General features: G+C 39.1%; 1 protein-coding gene across 1 annotated transcript; it reads left to right on the top strand.

Moving 5' to 3' along the window:
- The first annotated feature begins 1,132 nt into the window (after nt 1-1,132).
- Nucleotides 1,133-16,718, top strand: hspb8 (heat shock protein b8). The gene is made up of 3 exons (XM_042487482.1): nt 1,133-1,769; nt 9,420-9,483; nt 16,254-16,718. Exons 1-3 carry the CDS (start codon nt 1,343-1,345, stop codon nt 16,426-16,428), a joined length of 666 nt encoding a protein of 221 aa, XP_042343416.1. The 5' UTR covers nt 1,133-1,342; the 3' UTR covers nt 16,429-16,718.
- The last annotated feature ends 225 nt before the right edge of the window (nt 16,719-16,943 follow it).

Below are 16,943 nucleotides of genomic sequence, written 5' to 3' on the forward strand. Positions count from 1 at the left end.
TATGTGTTTTTAAAAAATTACAGATTTTTTTTTATGCATTTGTAATTTTTTTTCTGCCTTTGTAAGGAAACCTTCTTATTTTTGTAACTTTTTCTTATTTTTTGTTTTTTCTTCTAATTTTTTATTTCACTGATTCCATTTGTTTGGAGAGGAAGAAACCTGGGTGGATAATTCGGTTCCCAGTGAAAAAAAGACAAAATAACAAATAAAGTGAGTTAAAGTGATCAGAAAAAGGTGAGCACGCATTAGCAGGTTCTGGGCTGGCGGCCCATCTGCAACATGTCAGACAGCATTGGAGAAACGCTGATTTTTTTAGCGTAAAACTAATTTGTAGCATTTTTACTGGTTTAGAGAAGAAGACACCTCTGCCGCAAATTTGGCTCCCAGAAAAAAAACTTCCTGAACAATTAACTCTAAAATATTTCTAACCAGGAGAAGTTTCACCTGGTTACAATCTGCAATCTTAAACCACTACATGCCACTGAATCCCCCTAAATCTTACACACTGAACCTTTAGCAGTGGTGCATGGTTGCCTGTTGTAGCACAGCAGATTCTTTTACCTATATTTGTTTTATCAATAAATTTGGGAGGGGTATTTTAAGCATATCTTAATAATTAACAGGATGTGTCCCCTCAGCACACGCAGCCTTCACGATGTTGACTTCTTAGCTGTTTTGTTTAATCTGTGCTGTGACCTCAGCGAGTTTGACCTGAAGCTCTGCGTGATTTTCTATTAAAGAGCCGGTGAGTCACCGGGAGGAGGCAGCTCCAGCTCGGCCTGAGCGACATGTGCTCGCTAACTTCATTTGGTCAAAGGGGGGGCTGGTCTCCGGTCAGCTGTTGCGCCTGCGCTGCAAAAAATATCCACATTAGCAAATCAGTTCATCTTGATTTAAGCGTAAACATGATTTTTGACAATTAAAACAGCTGAAACGGATGATTTTTTTCCCCAAATACGTTGTTTTTTAATCTTGCTGTCTTTGGTTTTTAAGTTTTAAAGACTCTTGTTTGACTTCTTAGATGATACTTTTTGCAGTGCGCGCGCTCTCCGGATCCTCCCAGCACTTTCTCGACACTTGCCCTGTGCAGACTCATCGTTTGGGGAATCACCGCTCAGTATAAAACCCACAGCCAGCAGGGATTCACTTTTTTAGGAAAAGCAGAGTACTACTTCACGGTTTGTTGCTGGATCAGCGTGTTGCGTAACGGTGATGCGTAAAATCCAAAAGCGATAGTTTGACCACACGTAGATTTAAGACGGTTTTTTTTATACAAAGGAAAAGTTTTCGGGTTGTTTTGGACAAAAAGCAGAATTTGAACTGGTTTTGAACTTTTTTGGACATGGCAGAGGGAGACTTCTACACGATGGGAAACCGGCAGAGGTTTCCCCGGGATCCGTTTGGAGAGTCGCCGTTCAGAGATCAGTCTCCGTTCAGGGAGCAGCTCGCCTCTCGGTTTATGGACGATGACTTTGGGATGCCTCCTTTCCCGGACGAGCTGTCGATGGACTGGCCGGGCTGGGCGCGGCCGGGCCGGCTCAGCACGCGCCTCAGCCCCTCGCCCTTCGGCACCGGTTTACGCACAGGTTTCCCCTCGCGCCAGTCTGCGGGAGGCCCCGCGCTCTACACCAGCAGGTACGGGGAGCCCTCCTCCCGGAGCTCCCCCACCACCACCGGGGGGGAGCCCTGGAAAGTTTGCGTGAACGTCCACAGCTTCAAACCGGAGGAATTAAACGTGAAAACGAGAGACGGATTTGTAGAAGTTTCAGGTGAGTTAAGCCAAATTTAACCACTTTTATTTCCTTTTCTAGGACTCTATAAAGTGTGAGATGTGGGCCTCTGCATGAAAACCGCTGTGACAACCATCCGTTCAGTTTATTTATAGAGCAAACACAGCAAATGCTGCCAGAGTGCCTTTAAAGTGGGGATTTAATCGCTCAAATACACAGTCAGGATGAAACATTAGCTTACTTTAAGGCATATTTAATAGAAAACATATTACACGGAATATAAACAAAATAAAGTGGGAAAAAGTGTCACCTGTTTGAGAAAAACACTATTTTGCAGGGCCTTAGCTGCCACTGAGGACACTGAGGTCAAGCCCTCAGTATAAATGCTGAGAAATATGACATGGTATATTATTTTTAAAGGTGTCTTCTGCAGTTGAATATGACTTTCTGGAGAAAAACACTGAGATGAAAATCATTTTATTGTTTTTTCGAGCAGAAATGTGTCTCCGGCTGTGTGGTAAATGAATTAAACTGCATTTAAGGCCTACATTTTTTATATAAAAGTTCAAAGAAAATCAAAATAAACGGTCACAGTGTATTTTCACAGAGATTTTCGGTGGCTGGTCAGACCTTTTTTTGGCAGGATGAAATTTCACTGAGGGAATTTGACCTTTTTAGCCCCTCAACTATGTATTTTTTCTGTTTTTGTCTCTTCATCAGGTAATTACATTTAGACAAACTCGACAACCATCGTATGAGAATATAAAGGTTGTGTCTAGGTGCGTTCGTAAAAACAAACAACACAGACTTTACTGTTGTTGTTGTTTTGTGTCTCTTTGTAGTCGAGGTGTGTTTTTGAGTCCATGTCGTGTTGTTTTCTGGTTGATAATTCGTCTGTTTGTGGTTGTTGTGTTTTTTATGATAATTTTGTGTCTTTTTGTAGTAATTCCTTGTATTTTTGAAAGCATTTTGTTTCTTTTTGTTGTTGTTTTGGGTTATTTTGTGGTATGTTTCTTTTATGTGGTCGTTTCATGTGTTTTTGTTTTGTTTTTTAGAGCATTTTTTGTCTCTGTCATTTTATGTCTCACTGCAGTAATTTTTGTGTCTTTTTTGGTCCTTTTGTGTTTTTGTCGCTTTTTTTGTCTTTTTGTTTTTGTCTCTTTATGCTTGTTTTGTGTCTTGTGCCATTTTTGACTTTTATGTTTTTGTTTTTTTTTAGGGGGGTGGTTTGCATTTTTGGCTTTTTTGTTGTTTCATGTCTCTTTACGGTAGTGTTGTGTCTGTTAGTTTTGTGTCTTTTTTTGTCCTTTTGTTGTCATTTTGTGCCTCTTTATGTTTGTTTTGTGTCGTTTTGCTGAAATCTTTTGTTGTTTTGTGTCTCTTGATGGTAGTTTGGTGTCTTTGTGGATTTTTTTTGGTTATTTTGTGACTTTTGTGGTTTTGTTTTTTTTGTTTTACTTTTGTCTCTGTCTTTTTTGGTTGTTTTATGTCTCTTTGTGGTTCATATGTGTCTTTGTGTCTTTACAAACCTACGTTTGTAGGGTTTTTTTAAATTATTTCGTGTCTGCGGTTGTTTTGCCTCTGTTTGTAGTTATTTTGTGTCTCTGCATTTTCTTTGTATCACTGTGTGGTCTTGTGTCTCTTCGTCATCATTTTGTGTGTCCTTTTAGTCATTTTGAGGCTTGCTGCTGGGGATATGTTAATTTGAGTGACAGTTTGAAGGTGAAGGCGAGGGGGACCTCTGACCCCTGCACACGGTCGGCCTGTTCAGTAATCCATACGTGCAAAAACGATCAGCGGTCGAGCCAAATCTAGAGTCTGAATGAAGCAAAGTAAAGCAGAACACCTTACAGAGAGTCTCTCAGGACTCTGACCTGGCTCAGAAACACGAGCTCTGTCACTGTGGCAGCAGATCTGAAGCAGCACAAAGAGCCTCGCTGCTGTAACATGCTCTCGGCATTAATGAGTCTTGATGTGGAAGAGCTGAACAGATTTCGGGGACTGGGAGTTGCATGTTGGCAGGCAGATCCTCAAGCCCGGGACACCTGTTTCAGATTCCTCTAGAATCACTCCCTCAGTCGCCCATGAGCTCGATTTAGATTTAAGGCAAGGCCCGTGACAACAGTCTCTGTTTACAATAAGACAAGCCGCTCGCTGCCATTAAACGCCAGAGAGAACGTTCTAGAAACAGGATTTTACCCAGCGGTCCTCGTGCTGGGTCTGCAGTCCTGCTGGTGTAACGGTCAGGCTCAGTCACTGATTATGGGGCTAAGAGGTTTGGTTAGTTAGTTAGTTAGTTAGTTAAAGCTAAAAGTGCAGCAGTCTAAAAGGATGCTCTGAGGGCACAGGCACAAGCGTTAAAACGTTATGCACTTGTTGAAATCTCCTTAAAAACTAATAAATTAGGGGGTATAAGTGGGCAGAAAACATCACACAAGTTTGCTAAGAGGGGCTTAAGGGGCTGGAGACGTAAGTAAGAGCAGCCGGATTGTGTTGATAACAAGGGAATTAAAATTTTTAAAAAATAATGATAAAAGGAATAAAAGAATAAATAGAAAATTTAGAATTATTTAAAAATTAGAAAAATAAATAAGGGTTTCCTCGTGTCTCACACTTTCCTCCTCATATTTTTAGGTAAAGCGTTGGCATGATTCGTGACTGTTAAAAGAATTAAGAAGAATTTAAAAATATGTGTAAAGATAAATAATAAAGATACATTTTTAAAAACATGAAATTAAATTTAAATTCCAAAAAATTTAAATTAAAAATCTAAATTTTCTCTGTCAAGTTTACTAACGTTGGCAGGGGAGGGCGCCACGAGACCTTTGTAGGTAAAAATAAATGCTGTATAAAATTAAAAAAACAAGAGAACACCAGGTAAAACCCAAAAGCATGTATAAATATTTTTTTAATGTAAGTGCTCTAATAAAAGTAACAAAAGGTGCTTTACAGGTTTGAAAAATTTTATAAATAAAATCAGATGCAAAAACCAGGGAAGGGGAGACTCTGTCCCGTCCTGTATTAGAGGACACCATCACAAGACAACACGTGTGTCATCTTCCGGTTTTACAGATATCATCATCATCCAAAAAAAAGATACATAAAATAAGTGAACTACCAGAATAATATATGACTAATATCCTTGCAAAAAATAACTTTTACACTGAAAAATAAAATGTACAAATCCACAGTTTATCCTGATAAAGAGCTTGTTTTCTCTTCTTCGATGATTTCTCCAGATAACGAGCGAATCTAAATGTTTCATATGTAGTAGGGGTCGATTAATTTCGTTTTTTCAGGGCCAAAACCGATTATTAGTACTTAATGAGACCGATAACTGATATTTGGAACTGATATGCATTTAAAATAAAAATGAAAATATTTCTGTCAAATTTAGAATTTATAAATATAACAAATTTCAACACAAAACTTTGTTTAAATACCTTTAGCGAACGTTTAATCAAAACTGACACTTTCTTCATCGTACACAGAAAGTTCCCTGCAACTTTTTTTTATATAAAGTTCAGTGAAAATTTGAACCAAAAATAATTAAATAAAAATATCCCCCTGAGGTTTTACAAAGTAAAAGTTCCTCCCATACTGACACTTTCTTTGTATACAACCAAATATGTAAATAACTAACTTCATCTTTGTGCATCATCTATATTTACTAAACAAAAATCTGCGCAGTTCCTCGTGGTGAAAAACAAAATCGTTTTAAATATCAGAAAACATCACACACAACAAAATCTGCATTTCTTCTTCTAAATTCATAAACCGTCCAGTTTCAGCCATCAGTGATGAAGCAGCAGATCTCAGCGGCGCACACAGGGATTAAATTACATAAAACAAACAAAGCACCATATTCATATTTTATCATCCGAAATGTTCACAGAGGTAGAAATTGCTTCCTGATGTCGAGCTTCGGATGAATTCCAGGGATACCCGGGGCCGCCGAGGGCACGGAGGACAGCAGGGCCCCCGGCTCTGAGTTTTTTTTAAACACATTGTTGGTATGCCAGTTGGGTCATTCAATCAGCGCCATGTTGGGCCCGCCTGCCCGCCGCGCTGACTCGACCCTCCGTGCTAAAAGCGTGACGGGGAGCTGATACATGCATGTCGGAGGTGTTCAGTACATGAAGCAACAAATGTTTGACTGAATCCTCCTGATGAACCGAGTGTACCCATCATCTGAGCCGTGAGGTAACCCTTTAAAACCCGGCTCGAAAGCGGTTTCTTTTGCATTCAGGCGCCTCTCACAAGCTTTTTAACCCTTTGAAATCTTAGCAAATCTTTCAAAAACGTGTGGGAAAAAAAGCAATGACCAACTTAACAAAGGAAATGACCTGACAGTTTGTTTTTTGAAGTGGGGAGAATTATTAGAAAATTATCAAAAAAACTAGGCAAAATGTCTAGAAAACTGTCTATTTGTTCTCAGTATAATTATAAATTTACAATTATGTTACAGAAAAGAGCTGCACATATATTTTTGGGTCATTTTCTTGTTTTGTTTTGTTTGTTTTACTAGTTTTTGCTTATTTCAGGTAACTTTCTTGTAACTTTTTACTAATTTTGTGCTATTGTTTGGGGTATGTGTTGTTAAGTTGCTCGTTGAGTTCTCTCCATGTTTTTGAAAATAAAATTAAACCAATTTTTCTGTGTCTGACTGATAAAGTTCACTCAAAGTACGATTAAAATGTTACAGAATCTGACTGAAAAGTGCTCATTTCCTTAAATTATTCTTAAAAGTAAAATTGTAAAGTACAAGCAAAATGAACTAAAACAATTAAAATGAATGTGTAGCTGTGTTGCCATTATTAATAACGCTTTTATAGTTTTAGTTTCTGTACTGAACTGAGTTAAACCAGACTGAAGGGGTCAAGATTTTCTTTCAATTTTGGGGGAGACGGAAAATCTGCGCATCAAACACTGAGTTTCCTGCGTTCTGATGATTTATTTTCTTCACCATTTCATGGTGTAAATGTCCGTTTTTCCAAAATAAGTGCTCAGCTACTTTGATGTTTATATTGGGGGCCAAATACAAATGTTCTTCATATTTTTGGGATGTGTCCTCCTTAAATCTACAGTGACGCTAAACTCACATAGGATCAAAAATCCAATCCATCCAGTCCCTGTAGTGACACAGCACTTATCTAAAAGCAGTATAAATTAAATATTTTTGGACGTATTTCATTAATTTGTTTATATAGCATGGACAGCACAGATTAAAATTGTTACATAGGAAGACGACACGAACAGATGAGGTGTATATAAGGCAGTGATACTCCACTTACGGCCTGTTGTTCAGATAGACGGCTGACCCGCCGACCTTTTTCCAAGTCACTTTAAAATAAACTGATTCACTTTGGGATTTAGTTTTACTTTGGATGAAAATAAGCTGCCAGAGTGCATAAAGCAGCATCCAAATAGCCTCCTCTGAGGTCCATCTCATTATTTATATGACAATGAATGTGCAGAGTGCGGCCGTGACGTCACTGTCTCACATGATCCAGTGTACACGGCGACAGAAGGTTTTCAAAAGATTTCACTCTGAAACCAGGTTTCAAAAGTTTGCATTTTTAGGCCCCCAGAGCGCCGTTGTCGTGTGAACGAAAGGTCATGAAAAGTTTAGTACCGTTGCCGCGTAAATGCCCTCTTATTGATTATTACCTCCACCAAGGTGGTTATGTTTTCAGTTTGGTTTGCTGGTCTGTTTGTCAGCACGATCACAGAAAAACGACTTGGCCGAGGTGTGGCATTGGCCAAGGATAAAGCCATTATATATAGAAACGTATTTCAGTCACAGCGCATTGATACACTGAGAACTTTTTACTTTTGTTGACAGGGCATTTGGCTTTGATCGAGCTCTCCCCTTCTAGTTTTCTATAAATTTAACATCGTTTGATATTACACATTTTATCTATTGTTTGTATGTAAAAATATTGATTAATGCAGCTTAAAAAAATCTAACAAACTGCATAATAAGTGATGATTATTCTTTGATCTGAGTCCTTTTTACTGGCCGAGTGTGGCGACACATTTTGACAAATAAAGGTTTTATAGAAGTTCTTTGGATGTGTTTGCTACCTGCTGAAGAGGATTTTAGTTTGCTGCCTCGGTTATTAATTAAAATTTTACAGTAATCGTGGCTTCACACAGAAAAGAAGGAAAAACAGAGTTTGTCCTGCGGTGACACAGCTGCAGGAGTATCAGAAAGCTCCAGCGTCTCTGATACTTGTGAAAAACCTTTCATGCATGACGTAAATGTCCCGTCCGTCATCTCTCCTCCCAGAACATTCAGTATCATGAGCGTTACATCGAGCTTCTGGAATTTCTCTGTCGTAAGAGAGTTAAAAACAAGGACACGCTCTGACCAAACCTCCATTATTTATGAAATGGGACCGGTTTAAAGCGTTGGCGAGGTTTAAATAATAATGTTCTGACTTCACCGGTGATCTTAGCTCACTTCTCTCTGGAGTTTTATCCCGCCCTCGCGCTCTGGCAGAGGCGTCACTGTGGGGGTATAGGCCCGGAGCCCGGAGTGCAGACGGGGGTCGAGGGGTGGAGCGGGCCGCGCTGCTGCTGGCGGCGGCTGCAGTGATATTTAACAGCCCCACAGCAGCTGCGAGCAGGCCCGAGAGATACGACGGCCATAAACAGAGCGAGGAGGAGAAGGTGGAGGCCGGGGGGGCTCAGCTGTTCTCCACAACTTCATACCTACATGTGCTGAGTGTTTTCTGCAGGAGGATCATTCCTGGAAGAAAGAGACCGAAAAAAAAGGTGTTTCATTATTTCAGCGTCACAGCAGAGGCCCCCGCAGCGCAGCACTGCTGCGGCCGTGAAGCCAAACTGTGTGCGCCAAATAACACGCGTTTCATCGCCGTGTCATCGCCAGCTTTTTAGCCCCCTGAAAACAGACCTCCTGCACATGGTCGGGGGTGGGGTTGTTATTTTCATGATCGTGGTTAACCGTTTAAAACCTGGAGTCACATCACTTTACTTATGCTGCTTTCAGATGCTTTTTTTCTCTGTATTTAAACCTTTGAACCCGAGCAAAGTGGTGCAATTTCTTTCAAAAACACGGAGTACTAGATTTAGAGAATTAAAAAAATTAAAAAGGCGAGGGGAGAAAGAATAAAGCTGGGAAAAACTGTGTAATTATCATAATTACATATTTAAAACTTTCAAAATTACTAGAATTTCTTGGTGGTTTTTCTTAGGTCATTTCTTTGTTGTTGTTTTTTTTTTTATTTTTTTTTCTTTTGTTTTTTTTTAGGTGATTTTTCTTGGACTTTTTATTGAGTTTTGGGTCATTTTTTTAGTCGTTAAAGCATTTTTCCTGGTCATTTCTGGGTTGTTGTTGCTATTTTTACTTTTATTTTATAGTTTTTGTTGTTGTTTTTTTTTATTTGTTGCCATTTTCCAGTCATTCTTGTACTTTTTATTGAAATATGGGTCATTTCTTCAGTTTCTTATTGACTTGTGAAAGAAATCAAGCATTGATGCATTTAGAGGTTTAAAGAGTCATGAAATGGCCCATATATATAATCACTGTCCGAGGGGACAAGGACACTTATTTATGATGCATGGCGTCACTAAACTATTGCAAAACCTTGAACCCTCATATATGAGGTTATTTAAGGTTTCTTTCCATTCTCTCACTCATTTTCTGATGTTTCTTTCCAACAGGAAAACACGAAGAGAAGCAGGAAGAAGGAGGCATAGTGACAAAGAATTTCACAAAGAAGATTCAGTGAGTATAAACTCTGGATCGCAGAGATTATAGCTGCACATACTTTTTTGTTTTCTGCACATTATGGACACAAAGGGTTAGATATCCCCCCGCCCCCAGAGAAACTCACGCAAAACACGTCACCTGGTGGAGTTTCGCTGGCTCTCGAGGTTATTGCTGAAAGTACAGGCTGTACTTTGGCGTTTTCATATTACACGCCACATTTCCTTCCAGCATGCACACAAAGAGGATAAAAGCAGATCAAGAGACCAAAATCTCAAAACTCAAACTCGGACCAAAATCTGATAAAAACAGTAAAACCACAAAGTGCTGACTGAATTTAAAAAATCACATTTTAGTGCCAATTTCAGCAGATATTGAGAGAGTTTGTGAAGAAGAAGCGTGCACCTCACTGCTTCCTGCACAGTTAGAAACGGAGGCGGAAAAAACACACATCAAACTGTAAAACTAAGCTGATCTGATATAAACCGAGATTTTGTTACTGTGTTGCATATTTCGCGCCTTAAATGTTTTTAGAAACATTTTTGCATACTGTTTAACTGTAATACTAGATTGTTTGTTACTAGCTGGCCGCCACTGTTTCATATGTTCGAGTTAGCGTTATGTCACCCTAGCAGGAGCATTTGTAAGTCTGATGCGGTGAAGTGCATTCTGGTAGTTGTAGGTTTTCTACCTCTCAAGCAAAAATGTACTTTTTCTCTGTTTTCTCTGTCTTGTAGCACCAATTTCAAAAATATTTGCATCTTTCTGTTGCATAGTCATCCTAGTTTCATTAAAAGGCCATTTCGCCAGTAGTAAACTATTTCTTTACGCCAAAAAAAAACCATATAGTCATGATATACAGCACTGATTTCCAACCTCAGGGTCAAGGAAACCCACAAGGCGTCAGTAGGAGTAAGGGGTGATTTAAAAAATAAAAAATAATAAAAATAAACTCTGCTATGCAGAAAAACGGATTTTTCTTAATATTGTTTTTTTTTTCTTGTGATATACTGCATAGTATCATATTTCAAGAGAAACAAGTAGACATGTTTTCATAATAAAAGCACAATCAGGGAACCACAGCTACAGAGAGCGAGATAAATTATGAGTTTTCTTGATTTTAAAACTTTATTTTTGCAATATTGCCCTTTAATCACTTTAATTCCTTCCTTTTTTTGCTTCCTTTTGTAAATAAAAATCTTTTAAAAAGTAATGGTTTATGTAACAATTGTTTGGAGAAGTTCTATTAACTTTGCTGTGTATTAACATGTACACGACTGACAGTGCGCTATAATTAAACAGTCCAGTCCGGTGACACAGTCGAAATGGAAAAACGATAAATATCAGTGCTCCTCTTATTCACATGATGGTGTGTGTGTGTGTGTGTGTGTGTGTGTGTGTTTACTGCTAAGAATGGCACAGTACACAGGGCAGAGGTTTATGAAATATTTCCATTTTATGCTTCTTTATACGACTCCTCTACTGTATTAAGAGGAAATATTAGATTTTTGCTCCCCTGAATACAAGTTTGGTTTATTGCTATTATTATTGCTGTGCGAAACGAAGAATGAAAAAGTAGCAGAGCTGCAGTTAAAACTACATTCTCAGCTATTCAAACTCACACTGTGACTAATCTGTGCTATCTGTCTGTTTCATATAAGCGGAGGATTTGGGGATCGAGGTCAGTTATTTATATATGACCCCCCCCCCCCCCGAGCCCCCCACCCTATATTCAGTCTGTCGTTGGTTTTAGGTTTTGCTCAGCCGAGGAGCACAGGCCTCATCTGAGGGCTTTCCAATTAAAAGGATTGTGATATGAGCAGAGCGGGGCTAGCACAACTGCTTACTAATTAGCCAACAGGAAATTAGCAGAACTGGAGTGACGCGCCAGCGAGACGGCGATTCGCACCAGCGATTAGCGCTGCCGTTTGATGTCTTCCCGCTGCCCAATTAAAGGCGGAGAGCCGGGCAGGTTGTGGAAAGTTCTGCGGCCTGTTTGGCTTGGATGAGTTACAGTATGAAGAGTCGACGGAGACGTTTGAGCGGTCCTTTTCCCTGTAGTGCCTGCTGCAGGGTTGTAGCGTTAGCGAGGGCTGTTTTTGACAGTGACGGCTGTTTGTTTGTCCACTCGACACTGATACGAGTTTGAAGCAGCTGTTCAAAATGTTTAAAGTGAGAGTAGCGGACCGTTTAGATAAACAGAAGCGGGATTTTGTCATGTTGAAGAGTAAGGACATGCCTCTCTGTATTTTCAGTAGAGGGAAGAAGGAAGGTAGAAGGCAGTTTAAAAAACGAAATTTAATTTGTCCTTAATGCAGCTATATCTTTGGAGTTGAAGGATGAGTTGATTAAAAACAGCAGCTGCTATGAAGACTCCATCCGGTTGCTCGGGCATGTTGCTGCTGATGGCGTCATTCAGTTCCTGCAGTGCATTTTTTGAATTTGCATCAGAGTCTTGTGTCCTCATGGTTCCCGACAAAGTCCACCCCTCCAGAGCAACGGCTTGACCCGGGCTGTTAGGGGTTAACTATGTCTCTGTGAAGATGTGCACAGAGCAGTCTCTGATTTCCCGTTGCTGATTTAGCCTCAATTTAGCATCTCATCCACTTTATTCTCCAGTGACCGGACATTAGCCAGAAGAAGGCTTGGTAGAGGAATGGCTGTCGGTCCCAGTCGGTACCAGCTGATTGCAGACTTTATCGATGATGTAAACAGGACAACACGGTGCAAAGGTGGATTTTGCTGTTAAACAAGTGAGAAATATGTCAGTTATTAACCAGATTTGTTGCTGTTAAATCATTTTAAGGGCAAAGGTAGCTCTCAGCCTCTCAGGTCTTACTGTCTTGTGTCTCTCTGCCTCAGCGTCTCTGCAGGGAATAAGCATATTGGAAGTGTTTTGGCAGCTGTACAAAATCAATGTGTGAGATAAAATGTGCTCCTGCCAGAGGTAAATAAACTCCCCGAGCTGGACTGATAAGGCTTCTGCCTGCGTCCTACGTAATGGGCTGGCTGAGTGATTTGACTTTGTCAGACGGGACAACTTTGCTTCGCAGCAATTGACTTGTGAAGGAAGTAGTTGTGGGACTGACACCAAAACGTGTGTGTAAGTGTGTGTGTGTGAGTGTGGTTAGAGTAGTTAATGTTCAGCATTGATGCTGGCGTACACACACTTGTTTTAGATTTGTTTTTAGTTTGACCCAGTATATATGACACTGAACATTGAAAGTTATCGTCAGCCGTGATGTGGCTCCACGGTTAGACAGTCAGGCCACCACTTTGGTCCAGACTGAAATAACTTGACAACAAATGAATGAATCACCATAAAATTTTACACAGACACTCGTGATCAGCTGAGGGTGAATCCTGCAGACCTTTGTGTTCCCCTGACTTTTCCTCCAGCACCAGCATGAGGATGGCATTAGTGGTTTTGAGTGAAATGGCGTCCCAGCTAACAAATTTTGGTTCTAAAAACATTCTGAGAATGACTCATTACCACCAATGCAAAGTTTTAGTAATGTTTTCAGCAGCATGTTTTATTTTAGTCTCCAGAACTTCTTAAGTTAAGGAAACATCAAAAAATGTTGGGTTTTTTTGTTAACATATCACATTACATTACATTTCCATACATTTTTACAAAAATGTTCTGTAATCTCAGGCCTCAGTAACATGTCCTGCATGTTGCTTTAAAAACATTCTCCATTTGTTCTGATTTAACATTGTGGGAACGTTTTATAATCATCTATCACCTCTCAACATCACCAAAACATCCCCAGAATATCGCAGTTATAACATTACATCTTAGTCAGCATTTAACCTTATAGGGACATTATAATAATATAAATAAAAATACAAAATAAATGATAAACATCCTTAAAATGTTTTCTTTAAAACATTTTTGTAATTTGTAGGTGCCGTTAGCCGATGTTGTGGGAACGTTCCCCGCCTGCTGGGTAAACTCTTAAATAAATTGAAATGAAATCTGGTAGCGTACACACATTAATGATCCCCATGGGATGAATTTTAATAACTTTTATGATTTGTTAACTTTTCCTCTATCATCATCATCATTATTTAAGTTTTTCCAAGCAGCAACCTCTGGGGCTGAAAAATGAAGCCAACACAAAGTGCCAAAAACTGCAGTTCCTCAAGTGCGAGTAAATCCCCAAAGACCCGCATGTTAAAATGCCCATCTGCACAGCAGAAATAAACAAACTGGTACAAAAAAAACACTTTTGGTTCCTAAAGCTAATTTCAACATTCATGAAAACTATATTTTTATAACTCCCCCATTTACATGAAACCAGACAGGTATGAAGCAGCTGACAGGACGCGTCACAACATCACGTGACTCTTCTGAGGAAGACAGAAACATGTCCGTGTCTGCCGATAAGAAAAGATTTAATATGAAAACTTGCTTTTTTTGCAGAAAACTCTGTGTGGGGTGGGATATGGGGATGATAATGTTTGTAAAATTTCATGACCTGGTGTTTTTCACTCTATTTACATCAAATTCTGTCATTAATTTATTGTTTCACCTACCAGCCCAGGGACAACAAAAAAAAGCAAATAAAATTGCAACTTTGCTAAAACCTAGTAAAATGCTTCTCTCCTTTTTTAATATAAGGTTAATGTTTTATTGCATCTGTCTAAATAAAATTACATCCATTGCATCCCTACATTTGAGTCTTCGTTGTGAACTTGGGTCTGCAGGTTGGTCACACAAACAGACCTGAGTTGATCTCCGTGTCCGTCGGCTTCTGCGTGCTGAAGTTTTCAGTCCCTGCTGACTCGTTTTTCTCAGTGGAGTGGGAAGCCAGTGGAGGGTCCTCTCTAATTAAATGGAGGGTAAACTCGCAGCCTCCTCGTCTGAGCGGGGCAGCCTGATGTTTATATTAACTCTCAGAGACACTTGGCTGCTCGCTCAGAACACCTACCATACCCATATTTGGCCTCGCTGTCCGGACGAGAGCAGAGTTTGCTTGGATCGCTCTGCGTGTTTTTCCTCTGCACCAGGTTTTGGAGGACGTTCATTCCAAAGTGACGTGTTTTATTTTGAAACTTGAAATTAACCCAAAGCTTAACACTGTAACATCATTAATTACAATTGTTCCTAAAGGGGATTTATAGTTTAATGGAAGTAAAACTCAGCAGCTCTGGCTGATTTTCCATCAACACTTTATCTTCCTGCAAGTTTTGGAAGCCAATTATCTCGCTCTGCTGTGGAAAATATAACATTTTCAGCACGAGAAGTGTCAAAACGTGAAGTGAGGAGGCAAAAAGAAGAAGAAGCTAGACACTAAATTAGTCGTTGCCTATATGACAGATGAGAACAGCAGATTAGGAAAGTATACAGCGACGGAAATTTACAGGTGTTAAACTCCTGCAGACAGACACTTTCATTAATTAGAATCCGGTTTCGTTTTTTACCTCACACCTGGATCAGCTGTGTGTTTTCTATCCCTGCCGCAGAGCTGGAGGATTTTTAATGAAAACTCCTGATGGCTTTCACTTCATCTCCCATGTGCGAGATAGTTTTGTGAGTCTAAAATGAGTGCTACAGCCAAGGAGGACGGGGTGAACATTTTTTATTAACAGTCAAAATCATGAGCCAAGTCTCTCTTTTTTTTCTCTCCTATACACGCGGTGCTAAGATCATCCGACTGCAGGCTGTTTATGGGGATTGTGTTAATAAAAAAAATCCCAGCATTTAACAATGTTTGCACAGCAGCACTTATGGAAGAAGATGTCACAGTTTTGCATGACCTCCAAGAAGGAAGTGAACCGTTTCTCTCGGCTGTTTCTCCTCACCGCTCTCCTTATTTTGTTCCTCCCACTCTTTTTGCTTTTAAATATGCTGCACGCACACAGCAACTGACAAACTTTTCACCAAGTAAACTTTTGCTACTCTTAACATCTAAACTTCTGTCCTCGCAGAAAAAAACATATACAGGGTTCATAGGGTTATGAAAAACCTAGATGAGTCATTGCATTTGTAGATAGTAATTTCCAGGCCTGGAAAAATTAAATGTATTCTGAAAGTTTTGGAAAAGTCATGGAATTTAGTTTCATAAACCTGTATAGTATAACATGATGTGTTCAAGGACCATCTGAAAATAAAAAAACAAAACAATGATCATTCTGTTTTTACAGTTTCTGGCTGTGAATTGTTGGTGATTTTTAAAGAAAACATGCCTTCCAAATCTATGGCATGTTTTTTAAAAAAAAAAAAATTAAAAAATAAATAAATAAATAAAATCACCTTTTTTAATTTCCCAAAATTTTAAAATAAGAACAAAATCACAAAAAAAATTAAAGCAAAAAAATCACCAACATGTTTCTCTATAAAAATTGCCAAAAATGTTTAAAGGAACAAAATTGTATTTTTTTGCTGTAAAAATCATCAATTTATTTTAAACATTTATTTTAATTTATTTTTTCTTTAACATTACCAATACAATTTAAAGAAAAAAAATGTTAAAAATTTTGAAAAAAAAAAGCCTTTTTCAAAAAAAAAAATTTTTAAAAAAAAAAAAGAAAGCAAACAAACTGCCTATTTTTTTGTTAAAAATCACCCAAAAATTGTGGGGAAAAAATGGACACATTCGTAAAAGAAAAAAAATGTTCAAGAAATGAAAAATAGCCTTTATGTTCCTTTAAAATTTATAATGAAAATGGCTTGATAATACGGTCATTAAAAGTCTCGGAAAAGTCATGGAAATTTAATAGTAAAAATATGCATGAACCCTGCATATACTCTCTCTCAGCCCTTCTCTCCTCTGTTTCTTCAGGATCCCGATAGATGTGGACCCTCTGACCGTTTTCGCCTCCTTGTCCCCCGAGGGCGTCCTCATCATCGAAGCTCGGCAGACGCCTCCATATTACCTCTTCAGCAACGAGGGCTGCCAGGGTGGAGACGCAGAGGAGCTGGAGCCCCCTAAACCCCAAGAGCCCCCGATGGTCTAACCCCCCCACAGCCTCACTAACATAAACCATCCTGCACAATCATGTTTGATATGACATGTGTGGCCTTCAGCTTCATGTTATGAGACACCTGGAGTGAAAATGTGTAAAATATGCCGCGGAAATAGAGTTTGATGTTTGGGTGCAGCAGGGATGTTGTTTTTTATTGTAGGCCGACCTGGAAGTTAGCATCATCCTGGTTCCCTCGACAAATAGATAATGGGATTTTTCCATTGGATTCTCTATTATTGCAGAAAATTATCTCCATGACAAACAAAAGTTTATGATACTTTTGTTCAGCAAGATCATCTTCACAAATGAACAATACTTTTATGATTCTCTCTCACACACTTTTTAATTTTTTATTTATTTATTTATTTCCGCAACGTCAGCTTGATTTATTTTTTTGGAGCCCCTATATCCCTTTTTCAGGGGAAGATACGACCAGCATAAGAAGTAACTCACACAGTTGTAGCTTAGTTTAGGGAAAAATCCTGGTGAGGCATGGACTAAACCAT

Source organism: Plectropomus leopardus, chromosome 6, assembly GCF_008729295.1.
Source record: "Plectropomus leopardus isolate mb chromosome 6, YSFRI_Pleo_2.0, whole genome shotgun sequence".
NCBI lineage: Eukaryota > Metazoa > Chordata > Actinopteri > Perciformes > Serranidae > Plectropomus > Plectropomus leopardus.

Excerpts from the sequence above, each read along its gene's own strand:
- hspb8 (XM_042487482.1), top strand. The coding sequence starts at position 1,343 with ATGGCAGAGGGAGACTTCTACACGATGGGAAACCGGCAGAGGTTTCCC. Across the intron at positions 1,770-9,419 it reads CGGATTTGTAGAAGTTTCAG|GAAAACACGAAGAGAAGCAG; the intron begins GTGAGTTAAGCC and ends TCTTTCCAACAG. Across the intron at positions 9,484-16,253 it reads AATTTCACAAAGAAGATTCA|GATCCCGATAGATGTGGACC; the intron begins GTGAGTATAAAC and ends CTGTTTCTTCAG.